The following is a 12,656-nucleotide window of genomic DNA, read 5'->3' as shown; positions in this document are numbered from 1 at the left end:
ACCCTGTGTGATCTGACTTGTGCCACTCTATTCGTATACTCCATTCCCTTTGAAATAATGGTCCATATTACCCGCCAAACCTGGATGCTACTTTTTTGGTATTCATTGTTATAAAGTGGAGGTTGACCCCACTGTGAACTAAAACTGAAACATCCAAAGAGGAGCACCTCACCCTAAAATCTGTAAAAGGAGTGTGAAAAGTGTTGTAACCTGTCTTTCAGCAATTTCTAGTGGCTAAATAAAATAAACCCCTGACTCTCGCTTTACAATCAACAAGTAACAATTTATCAATACAAACAGTGCACAAATTAACTAATCTATTAACAAACTGAATAAACCCCTTCTAACTATTTCCTAATAAATACAACTTCCACTTATATTAAATAAAATTTTAAAATATAGAATTTAATCTCTCAAAATTACAGCCAGATTGTGTCTTTCGGAATGCTCTGTGCCTTCTCTGTTGAATGTTCTGTCAGGAACGCTGCCTCCATCAATTCTTCTGTCAGGAATATTAACTAGTTGTACCATTGGTACCTTTGATATTTAGATGGTGCTGTCCCTAAGACTTATAGGAGTCTGTGAGAGCCAGTGATTCTCTGTTGAGAGCTAAGAGCTGTTAACTCTGGCAAATGGCAGTTAGTTCTCTTGTCTTTGTCCAGCTGCCCTCTTCTTTTATACCCCGATGACATATCAATTTCTTACAATGGGATTGGTTCTAGGTCGTCAAAACCATCAGATTCAAATTTGATAGGTTTTTGGTATCTAAGTGCCTGGTTCAGATTGATTGTCTAAATTCAAAAACCTGTTGTACTGGTAAAAATGCTAATTGGCCTGGTAATGGTACAGTCTTTCCATACAAATGTTTCAATTTGGGTGCTCTCTGTACTTGCAAACTTTTGAGCTGCTCACAGACATCACCAAGCATAGAAAAAGGCACCATCTTTTAAAGGGACCGCGCAATGCTTTCTTCCACCGGCATTTTACAAACACCAAATTCTAACAGCCTGCCTCCCAATCTACAAATACTCTACCCAACTTCGCAACATCATGCACAAGGACATCCACATCCCTTCACTTTCTGCATATTATGCATTTCTGAATATTATGCAATTGAGGAAGCCTCCCTGGTACTAGAATCCACCTAAGGTGCTGGTTGTTTGAGCTGTGGTACTGTTTGAGCTCTAAAATGGAAGTAAAGCTGACATTAAATTTCAAGATTTAATATTGTGTCAGAGCAACCTCCATATGATGTTGACATCATCCAAATGGAAGAGGCATTATTATGTTTCTCTCTGTGAAACTTGTACCCAGAATTTTGACATAATGTTACCCTGACCAGCAAGAGTGCAGTGGTTTGTTTAGTGCACTTCAGTCTGCCCAGTAGTAACTAAAGAATCTTGCCATCTAGAGAATTCAAAGCTACCTTTGGTTCACACCAGCTGTGTTTGAGCTCATTAATGGACTGTTTGTTCCTTTTGATGTGAGGAAAACGTGAAGCACTCGTTTTGATAAGTTAGACTATTCTCTTTGAACCAAGTTTGTCTTGTTCATAGTTTCCAGTGAAAATTATAATTTTCCCTGGAAAGAACCAAAACACAGTTCTAAGAAATCAGATCTTTTGAGAGACTTCTGTTATTCTGTGGATGGAGTCACAAGACCTTCAACACCTACTGGCACAGATCCATGATGTCTTGGCTTAACATCTATCTGGAAAATGCTATTCACCCCGTATTGTCTTCCATTTTATATGTACAAATCCCAAGAGTGGATTTGAAGCCACAGAAATCTTTTTCTTTCTACTCTGAGGCAAAATTGCTAATAACTAAGACCAGGGAAGAACACAGTTTGTTGTCGCGTATATTTACAGCTGTTTTTGTTTTGCTTCCAATTTTCAAGTGTATTTTTAAGTATATTTCCGAATATCATTTGAGTTGATCACTGCTGTTCAATGCTTATCCATACTCTCATATGAATTAGAACTTTGGATTAATCTTAGCATTGAAGAAATTATAAATATTTCATCTTCCTGGTTCTTCTTAAATATATGATGGAAATCGCATGTGATGCAGTAATGAAGCAAAGATTTATAATTGTGACAGTTTACTACTTTACAGCCTGTGTAGTTATGTGTGACAATTGAACCCCAGGTGAATGATTCCTCAAACACAGCGGGTTCACCAGGTGAGATGTTGTCCAGACGCTGCGTTAGTCTTCTGAAGATGGCTCTTCGTCCTGATATGTGGCCAAAAGCTGAGCTGAAACTCCAGTGGTTTGACAAGTTGCTGATGACAGTGGTATGCTTTTTTTTTCTCCTCAAGCAGTTGGCATATTAAAGAGCTTTATAACGCACTACTTGCAAGCTTAGTCAGTGTACCTTTTAGCCTCACTGGTTCCAGCTTCCTTTTTAATGGATGGCTGATATTTGCACATATGCATACTAAATTTCCAGCTTTGACTCCTCACGGCAATGAGAGTAGACTTTCAGAAGATAAGGCTGATGCAGGCATGTGTCTGATGCCAAGGGAACTTAAATTTTGTCGCAAATTGTTGAAAGGAAAATCGATGATGCCTATAAGCATATTAAACATTACATGCAAAGTAAACCCACTTGTTAGTCAAAGTTCATCCAGTTAGAAGGACAGGAATGAAATGAAAATGAGGGAAAAGTAAGTTTAGTGCAGATAATAAGATTTTAGGAACACGATAACATCTCAAATATTTGGGTTATTCAGGATCATTTTGGTTGTGTGGTGTGAGAGTTGATGAGAGAAATAATCCTTTCTTACTCCTGACTTTTCACTTGGACTGGTTTTAAAAAATGAACAGGAATACGAAAGGATTCAATGAATTTTTTTTGTGGGGCTGGTGGAGAGACTTATTTTTCCCCTCCATGCAAACCCAAGTCTATTCTGCAGGTTTGTATAGGGCAGCAAAATCTGTGGGGCTGAGGTGGTAGAAATTGTCATAAGAAAGATTATGATTTATTCATATAACGCAGCATTCAATTTATGATTTGAAATGCACTGCCTGAAAACTGGTGGAGGCAAGTTCGATTGTGGCTTTCAAAAAGGGATTTGATAAGCGTCTGAGAAGAAAAATATTGTAGGGCTTTAGAGAAAGAATGGAATAGTGGGAACAGTCATGATGCATTTTAAAGGAGTGCATGTGCAGACAGTTCTGTTGACTGCCAATGCCAGGGTTCAGGGTATCTGCTTGGGGCTGGAGAGGAACTTGCAGCAGGACAGGAAGGATCCAGTCATCATGCTTGACATAGATCTTGGCTGATCAACAAGCTGAATGCCCTAATCACACCCTCTCCCCTTGTCCCTTGATCTTTTCCATTATAGGAGCTATATCTACCACCTTCTTGAAAACACGTCATGTTTTGGCCTGAACCACTTTCTGTGGTAGTGAATATCCCAGGCTTGCCACTCTCTGGGTGAAGAAATTTTCTCTTTCTCTTAATCTCAAAATGTTTACACCTTATCCTTAAACTATGCCTTTAATTCTTGACTCCCCATTATTGGGAACATGCTTCCTGCATCTAACCTGTCTAGTCCTGTTAGGTTTCTATGAGATTCCCCCCTTCATTCTCCTAATCTCCAGTGAATACAATCCTAACTGACTCAATCTCTCCTCATGTGGCAGCCCTGCCAATACAGGAATCAATTTGTGAAACCTTTGCTGTACTTTCACTATAATAAGAACATCTATGCTCAGATAAGGAGACTAAAACTGCACATAATATTCCAGGTGTGGCTTCACCAATGCCCTGTATAATTTCAGCAATAAATCCTTGAATCCTCTTGATATGAAGCCCAACATACCGTTTGCCTTCTTTACTGCCTACTGTACCTGCGTGCTTACTTTCAGCAACTGGTGTGTGAGGACAACAATGACTATACAGAACCTCTTTCTTTTTTCTGCCTATGTCTATGTGAGGAAGTGGTCATCAAATTAAGAGCAGAATGACAAAGACCAAAATCTGAATTATTACTGAGCCATGTGTTAGCTGGCATAGAGCAAATCAAATTAGAGAGATGAATGCTTGGTTCAAAGACTGGTGTGGGGCAAGTGGGATCTGGTTCTTGGAATATTGGCATCAGTGCTGGGAAAGTGGAATGTGTAACGATGGGACAGTCTCCACCTGAACTGAACTGAGCTGCAGAACTAGGGAAATGGAGAAGATTTTAAACTGAAAAGTTAGGTCAGGGGATTAGAAATATGTGGCAAATCAAAGAGTAGAGAAAAGGCAAAAGAGAAATGTATTAATATGGAAAATAATAAACACTGATAAGAATAGAGGGTACAACTTGAAAAGTAAATCGGGAGATCATGCTAGAGGTACAAAAACAAAAAAATGATAAAACTAAAGACTGTACCTGAATGCAAGTAGCATTTGAAATGAAATAGCTGAACTGAGCAATGTCTCAGAAATAAATAATCTGTCAGACATTTCAGACACGTGGCTACAAGGTGACATGGATTTTCATCTGAGTATTGAAGGGGGTGGAATATTTGGGAAGGGCAGAAGGCTAGGAAAAGGTGAAGGGGTGGCTTTGTTAGTTAATGGAAACCAATCTGGGTAGTGGTGAGAAAAGATAAAAACAAAATATCATTTGTGGAAGTGGTGTACAAGCCCCATAATAGTCAACCACGTGGTAGGGGTGGGACGTAAAGGAAGAAATAGTGGGAGCTTGTCAGAAAGGCCCAGCGATATACCTGGCAGATTTTAATCTATATAGCAACTGGAAAAGTCAGATGTACAAAAGTAGCCTAGGTGAATTAATAGAATGTTTTCAGGACAGTTTCTAAGAACAGCATGGTCTGGAGCCATCCGAAGGGTAGGCTGTGCTAGACCTAGTGTTGTGCAAAAAGATTAGAATTAAGTAATTATCTCAGCATGAATATGCCGCTAGGTAGCAGCGAACATAATATGATTAAATTTTACATTTGGTTTGAGGGTGAGAGGAATAGGTCCAAATCTATTTTTCTTAAACCAAAAGGCTATTATGAGGGCATGAAAGCAGAGCTGACTGAAGTGAATTGGCAAATTATGTTCAAGGGTAGGTCAACGGAGATGCAGTGGCAGACATTTAAGTGAATATTTCAGAATACAGAGAACAGATTCATTCAAACAAATAAAATAAAACTCCAAAAGTTGGATTCACCATCTGTGATTAACTAGAAATTTTAAAGATAATATTGAACTTAAAGGAAAAATTGAATTATCCAAAGACAAATGGCAGACGAGAAGACTGGACAGGATATATGATAAAAAAACAAAGAATTACCAAAAAAAAATTGAGGAGGGAAAAGTTAGAACAGGAGAGAAAGTTAGAAAAACTGACAGTAAGAGTTTCTATCAATATTTTTAAAAGAAATGGGATGACAAAGTGTGCATTGATCCAGTAGAAAGTGAGCCTAGAGGATGGTTAATGGGAAATAAAGAGATGATTGAATTGAACAGTATAAGACATGACAATGCTTTCAATTTTTGTTTGGAACTAGAAAGTGAAATAGACAATTAACTGTTCTAACTGGAATACTCGGAAGTATTGTTACTTGAAAATGAAGTGTTCCGTTGGTGAGCTGTGGAATATACAGCTTTTGGAAGCTGTGATGTGAGACTGAATGGCATCTAGAAGCTTTCGCGTTAAGGAAATTCTGCGTGGTTGCCGTCTTCTGATGGTTGAGCTCAGTGTTTAAAAAATTCTCAAGTGCCAAAAGCAACAGAGAAAGGAGAGAAAAAGCCCAGAGCCTGTAAACAGAAAGCTTCTCTCCCTCTCCAGCACTTTGGGGAGAAAAAGACAGAAAACCCAAGAAAGTTTAAAAGAGAGAATTCATACAAGAAAGGACTTCAGTTCACTTGATCAACAACCAAATCGAAGGATGAATGTCATCCTCCAGTCAAAATTGCATCATAGCAAAAATCTGAAGAACTATAAGGAGAATAAGTTTGCACATTTTGGTCTGGAATTTTGTTTCCTGTGTTGAAATTGTTTTCCGTCCATAATATGTGTTAAATTGTTTGTCTTTTCTCCGTTTTAAACATGATATTGTGTATGTTTGGGGTTTTGAAGGGGTGCATTTGTCATTTTATGGTCCCATTTTGTGATGGCTTGAGGAATAGTGGAACATGAATATCAGCATCCTCTTCCCACTTGAGTTGTGACAAGAGATATTTTCATCAGCATTTACCGCCAAGTATACAAGATCCCAGAAGCAGGACATGGAAGGGAGGGAGGAATTGAGGACAATTACAATCACGAGGGCAGCAGTACTGAGCTAATTGTTGGAGCTGTGGTCTGACAAGTGCCTGGATCCTGATGGACTCCAGCCATCGATCTTAAAAGTATTTAGTGAGAGAGTCGATGCCTTAGTTCTAGTTTTACCATTAGACTGAAAGGTAACAAATGTAACTCTTTATTCAAAAAGGGCAGGAGACAAAGTTGGCCAGTTAGCTTATGTCATAGGGGAAATGTTAGAAGGTATAGCAGGGAACCTAGTTAAGTTCAAGGTAATTAAGCATAATGAACATGGTTTTGTGAAAATAAAATTAACTTTAACCATTCGCTTTGAGTCCTTAGAGATAGTAATATGCTGTGCATAAGCAGGAACTGGTGGATATACAATACTTGGATTTCCGGAAGACATTTGCTAAAATGACATATCAAATGCGCTTATGGAAAAGTGATGATGTAGGGAGTAGCATAATAGCATGGAGAAAAGACTATCTGGCTTACCTGAAGCAGTGAGTGAGTACAAATGTGTCTTTTTAAGGTTGGCAGAGTGTATCGATGAGTGTGTCAAGGTACTTACAAAAGGAGTGCAGTGGAAATTAAGACTCACTACTTCTTGAGCTGTATCAAAAATATAAATGTCTTATGGGTAACTAATAAAGCAAAACAAAGAGATTGCGTAAAGTCACTTTGTAAATCTTTTGCAACCTAGTAATTGCCCTAATGTTTATTTTTCCAATTCTCATAATCTGCCAATATGTGTTCCTGACATTTGCCACAAGGATTAGTGTTGGGCCCTCAACTGCTTATATAAACATATTTTTATGTATAGGCTGGTCAGAGTCTAGGAAACTTGCAGCAAGTAATGATCTCCTGACTCCCCAAAACCTGTCCATCTATAAGACACAAGTCAGGAATGTGATGAAATTCTTCCCACTTGCCTGGATGAGTGCAGCTCCAACAATATTCAAGCAGCTAGCATATAGGACAAAGCCCTCTTGATCAGCACCACATACACAAACATTCACTCACCCCACCACTGATGCTCTATTGCAGTCATGTGCACCATCTACAAGATACAAATGCATAAATTCACTAATGCTCCTTAGACAGCACTGTCCAAACCCACAGAAACTACATCAAAAAGTACAAGAGCAGCTGATACTTGGTAATGCCATGATCTGCAAATGCCCCTCCAAGTCACACACCATCCTGACTTGGAAAAAATGTCACTGTTCCTTCACTGTCACTGGATGAAAATTCTGGAACTCTTTCCCTGAGGACATTGTTAGTCTGATTACATGGACTGCAGCAGTTCAAGAAAGCCGCTCACACCACCTTCTCAGGGGCAACTAGGGATAGGAAAATAAATGAGATAACAAGGTGTAGAGCTGGATGAACACAGCAGGCCAAGCAGCATGGAAGAGGAGCAGGAAGGCTGACGTTTCGGGCCTAGACCCTTCTTCAGAAATGGGGGAGGGGAAGGGGGTTCTGAAATAAATAGGGAGAGAAGGGGAGGCGGACAGAAGATGGATAGAGGAGAAGATAAGTAGAGAGGAGACAGACAGGTCAAAGAGGCGGGGATGGAGCCAGTAAAGGTGAGTTTAGGTGGGGAGTGAGGGAGGAGATAGGTCAGTCCAGGGAGGACGGACAGGTCAAGGGGGTGGGATGAGGTTAGTAGGTAGGAGATGAGGGTGGGGCTTGAGGTGGGAGGAGGGGATAGGTGGAAGGAAGGACAGGTTAGGGAGGCGGCGACGAGCTGGGCTGGTTTTGGGATGCGGTAGGGGGAGGGGAAATTTTGAAGCTTGTGAAGTCCCTTGTCCCTCGGTGCTGCCTCGTGCTCCCACAAGGAGCTCAAACAGTTCATCCGCTTCACCAACACCTTCCACCCCAACCTTAAGTTCACCTGGACCATTTGTAATACCTCCCTCTCCTTCCTGGACACCTCTGTTTCCATCTCTGGCAACCACCTAGAAACTGATATCCATTTCAAGCCCACCGACACCCACAGCTACCTAGAATACACCTCCTTCCACCCACCTTCCTGCAAAAATGCCATCCCCTATTCCCAATTCCTTCGCCTCCGCCGCATCTGCTCCCAGGATGAGGCATTCCACTCCCGTACATCTCAGATGTCCTCGTTTTTCAAGGACTGCAAATTCCCCCCCCCCCCCTTCAGTGGTCGAGAACGCCCTTGACCGTGTCTCCCGCATTTCCCACAACTCATCCCTCTCACCCCCTCCCCGCAATAACAACCAAAACAGAATCCCCCTCGTCCTCGCGTACCACCCCACCAACCTCCGGATCCAATGCATCATCCTCCGACACTTCCGCCATCTGCAATCCGACCCCACCACCAAAGACATTTTTCCCTCCCCATCCTTATCTGCTTTCCGGAGGGACCACTCTCTCCGAGACTCCTTTCTCCGCTCCACACTCCCCTCCAGTCCCACCACACCCGGCACTTTTCCCTGCAACTGCAGGAAGTGCTACACCTGCCCCTACACCTCCCCCCTCACTCCCATCCCAGGCCCCAAAAAGACTTTCCACATCAAGCAGATGTTCACCTGCACATCTGTTAATGTGGTATACTGCATCCGCTGTTCCCATTGTGGCCTCCTTTACATCAGGGAAACTAAGCGGAGGCTTGGGGACCGCTTTGCAGAACACCTACGCTTGGTTCGCACTAAACAACCGCACCTCCCAGTCGCGAACCATTTCAACTCTCCCTCCCATTCCTCAGACGACATGTCCATCCTGGGCCTCCTGCAGTGCCACAACGATGCCACCCGAAGATTGCAGGAACAGCAACAGCAACTCGTATTCTGCATGGGAACCCTGCAGCCCAATGGTGTCAATGTGGCCTTCACAAGCTTCAAAATCTCCCCTCCCCCTACCGCATCCCAAAACCAGCCCAGCTCGTCCCCGCCTCCCTAACCTGTCCTTCTCCCACCTATCCCCTCCTCCCACCTCAAGCCCCACCCTCATCTCCTACCTATTAACCTCATCCCACCCCCTTGACCTGTCCGTCCTCCCTGGACTGACCTATCTCCTCCCTAACTCCCCACCTACACTCACCTTTACTGGCTCCATCCCCGCCTCTTTGACCTGTCTGTCTCCTCTCCACCTATCTTCTCCTCTATCCATCTTCTGTCCACCTCCCCCTCTCTCCCTATTTATTTCAGAACCCCCTTCCCCTCCCCCATTTCTGAAGAATGGTCTAGGCCCGAAATGTCAGCCTTCCTGCTCCTCTTCCATGCTGCTTGGCCTGCTGTGTTCATCCAGCTCTACACCTTGTTGTCTCAGATTCTCCAGCATCTGCAGTTCCTACTATCATAGGAAAATAAATGCTTGTCCATCCTGCGGCACCCACATTCCATGAATAAATGAAAAAGGTAGATAAATGTAACATAAATGTCTTGGTTATGTGGTTGCCACATTTGCTGATGACACAGAATGGTAGGTAAATAGGTTGTGAATATGAAATAGGAGGTGACAAAAAGATAGGTTAAGTGAATGGGCAGAGATCTGGTAAATTGAGTACAATGTGGTAAAATGTGAAATTGTCCATTTTGGCAAGAAGAACAAAGAAGCATATCACATAAATAGTGAGAGATTGCAGAGCTCTGAAATGCAATCATCTGTGCCCTCGTGCATGAGTCACAAAAGGCTAGTATGATACAGCAAGTAATTAGGAAAGCTACTAGAATGTTACAATTTATTGTGAACAGAATTGAATGCAAAAGTGGGGAGTTTATGTTTCAGTTAAATAGGACGTTGGTGAGACTGCATCTGGAGTACTGTGTTGCAATACTGTTCACCTTACTTCAGGAAGAACGTTAACACATTGAAAGCAGTTTAGAGACGTTTACTACGTTACTGCCAGGAATGAGCAGGTTGTCTTAGGAGGAAAGTCCACTGGGTTTTAGATGTCTAAGAGGTGACTTGATTGAAACGTAAGACCTTGACGGTCTTGACAGGGTAGAAGTGGAAAACGTGGGAGAATCAAGGGTCACCTATTTAAAACAGATGTGATATTTTTCCGGGTCATGAGCTTTTGGAATTCTCTTTCTGGAAAGCCAGTAGAAGCAAAGTCTGATCATGTTTCCACCTCTGCCTTAAAAACAATCAGTTTTCAAAAGGTTGTCAGTGATAGATGAGAATGTGGTTTTGAAGTTACAAACAGACAAGCCATGCTCCTGTGAAGTGGTGCCTGTTCTTGTTTGTATGTTTGAAGTAGACTGAAACACCACCTCTGTTATAACCTTTCTATGATATTAGTTGTATTTCCCTTTTAGAAAAACACTTACCTCCGTGCTGTAAGTTAGTCAATCAGGTCAAAATTTTAAACTGTCCATTAAACTGACTAAACTGAAATATTCAGACATACACCAGTATGACAGGCAAGAACCCTGAAGATCAACCAAGATTCATAATTTAAGTAGTGTTTTCTGTGATATTATGCAATCCCAGATGTGAGATACTGTTAGATCCTGTGGAACAAGTCTTAAGTCATCTCAGTGCGCAGTGTTGGGTATTCACATTTTACTAAGGAATGCAAGATTCCAACAGGAATATTACCTCTGAATTTATTGTAATTTTTAAAATCCCAAAGTTACCCTTATGATGCAGCCTTTCTGAATTCGAGCATGAAAGTAAAAGTGACATACAATGATTTTTCAAAATAATTTGAATCCAGTTTGAAATTCAGTGTTGTCCTGCTTGAATGATTGCAGCAATTGAGAGGTATGTTACTCAGTGCAGGGAAAAAATGCACTTTTTGTGCAGTACTTGAGCGTAACCAAGATAAGAAAGGCTTTAATCTTGCTGGGTGTTTGGTGCCATATAATTGACATTCAAATAAGTACATTACATAATTTTTAAAACAATATAGAAGAAATCTATTTAGAAAGCACAAGGGAGCCGATATCCAGAATTATTTGATAATTTAATTAGCATTGCTGAAGAACCCAGTTCTGTGCTTTACTTCACAATTATCTTGCTATTTGCTGTAGGGAAAATTTATTGTCTATTACAGCAGCATTTCAAGCATCAAGGACTGGGCAAATTAGCATTTGTCTTTTTGACCTTTCACATCCTATTAATTCCATTTTATAATGGTAAGGGTGTGATCGGACTGATGATAATTAGTAGGTGATAGACAAAATCAAAGCTAATCTTGTAACTTTGTCCAGGGAAGTAAAAGGTGCATTGACTGACGTGAATTCTGTAGCCTGAGTGTAACTGGTAGCAAAATGATCCATGTGCATATTGAATGTTCTGTTTTCAAGTCTGTATCCCGACTTTTTGTTGATTTTAGGAGCAACCCAATCAAGCCAACATGGCGAATATCTGTACAGGATTAGAGGTATTGAGCTTTCTGTTAACCGTGCTCCAGTCCTCTGCCATTCTTAGCAGCTTCAAGCCATTGCAACGAGGAATAGCAGCATGCATGACCTGCGGCAACAACAAAGTTCTGAGAGCTGTGCACACTCTGCTTTCCCGGTTAATGAGCGTCTTTCCAACAGAACCAAGTAGGTTGCACAAGTGGAGAAGTGCAGTTATTTTTAAAAATATCTAATACTACTTTATTGTCAATATTGTGCACTTCCCTTTTAAACAGGTACTTCAAGTGTGGCTTCCAAATATGAGGAATTGGAGTGTCTTTATGCTGCAGTGGGAAAAGTGATTTATGAAGGCCTCACAAATTATGAGAAAGCAGCAAATACCAATCCAAATCAATTGTTTGGTAAGTTGCTTCAAGAATTCAACTCGAATGACAGGCTGAAGGATTTGAGCCTATAGTCTTTTTGGAGTTGAGGGGAGTGAGATACAATCTTATTGAAAAATTAAAGTTTCTGCAGAGGATTGATAGGCTGTTTTCCCCTGGTTGGAGAAGAAGTCAATCATTTAAGACTGAGGTGTAAAGAAATCTATTAATTCAAAGGATTGTGAATCTTTAGAGTTCTCTAACATAGAGTGGGGGAAAGGGTTGGTGGTTAACATCTCATTGTTGAATATATTCAAGGCTAAGACAGATTTTTGATCTCTCAGGGAACTGAGGAATATAGGGAACAGGTAGGAAAGTTGAGTTGAAGTAGTAGACGAGCCATGATCAAAATGAGTGGTGTAGCATGCTTGAGCAACATAATGGCCTTTCCAGATGACATTCCTGTGTTCTTGGGGCCTTTCCCAACATGAAACCTTGTATAAAAATTAGTGTGCATTGTCATCAGTGTATTGAGCTTTCTGGTAACCGTGCTGTAGTCCTCTGCTATTTTTAGCAGCTTCAAACCTTTGCAACGAGGAATAGCAGCATGCATGACCTGTGGCAACAAAGTTCTGAGAGCCATGCACACTCTACATTCCCATTTAATGAGCGTCTTTCCGACAGAACCATGTAGGTTACAC

General features: G+C 41.2%; 1 protein-coding gene across 1 annotated transcript in view; it reads left to right on the top strand.

Annotated features, from left to right (window-relative positions):
• LOC109911874 (transformation/transcription domain-associated protein) overlaps positions 1-12,656 on the top strand; it is a 206,307-nt gene that overhangs the window by 84,185 nt on the left and 109,466 nt on the right. Inside the window, exons 24-26 of the mRNA XM_048609696.1 lie at positions 2,151-2,297; positions 11,566-11,779; positions 11,869-11,994. Coding sequence (XP_048465653.1) covers positions 2,151-2,297; positions 11,566-11,779; positions 11,869-11,994 — 487 coding nt within the window. The remainder of the gene's footprint in view (positions 1-2,150; positions 2,298-11,565; positions 11,780-11,868; positions 11,995-12,656) is intronic.

Source organism: Rhincodon typus, chromosome 21, assembly GCF_021869965.1.
Source record: "Rhincodon typus isolate 14 chromosome 21, sRhiTyp1.1, whole genome shotgun sequence".
Lineage (NCBI taxonomy): Eukaryota > Metazoa > Chordata > Chondrichthyes > Orectolobiformes > Rhincodontidae > Rhincodon > Rhincodon typus.
This window is presented reverse-complemented; position numbering and strand designations above follow the sequence as displayed.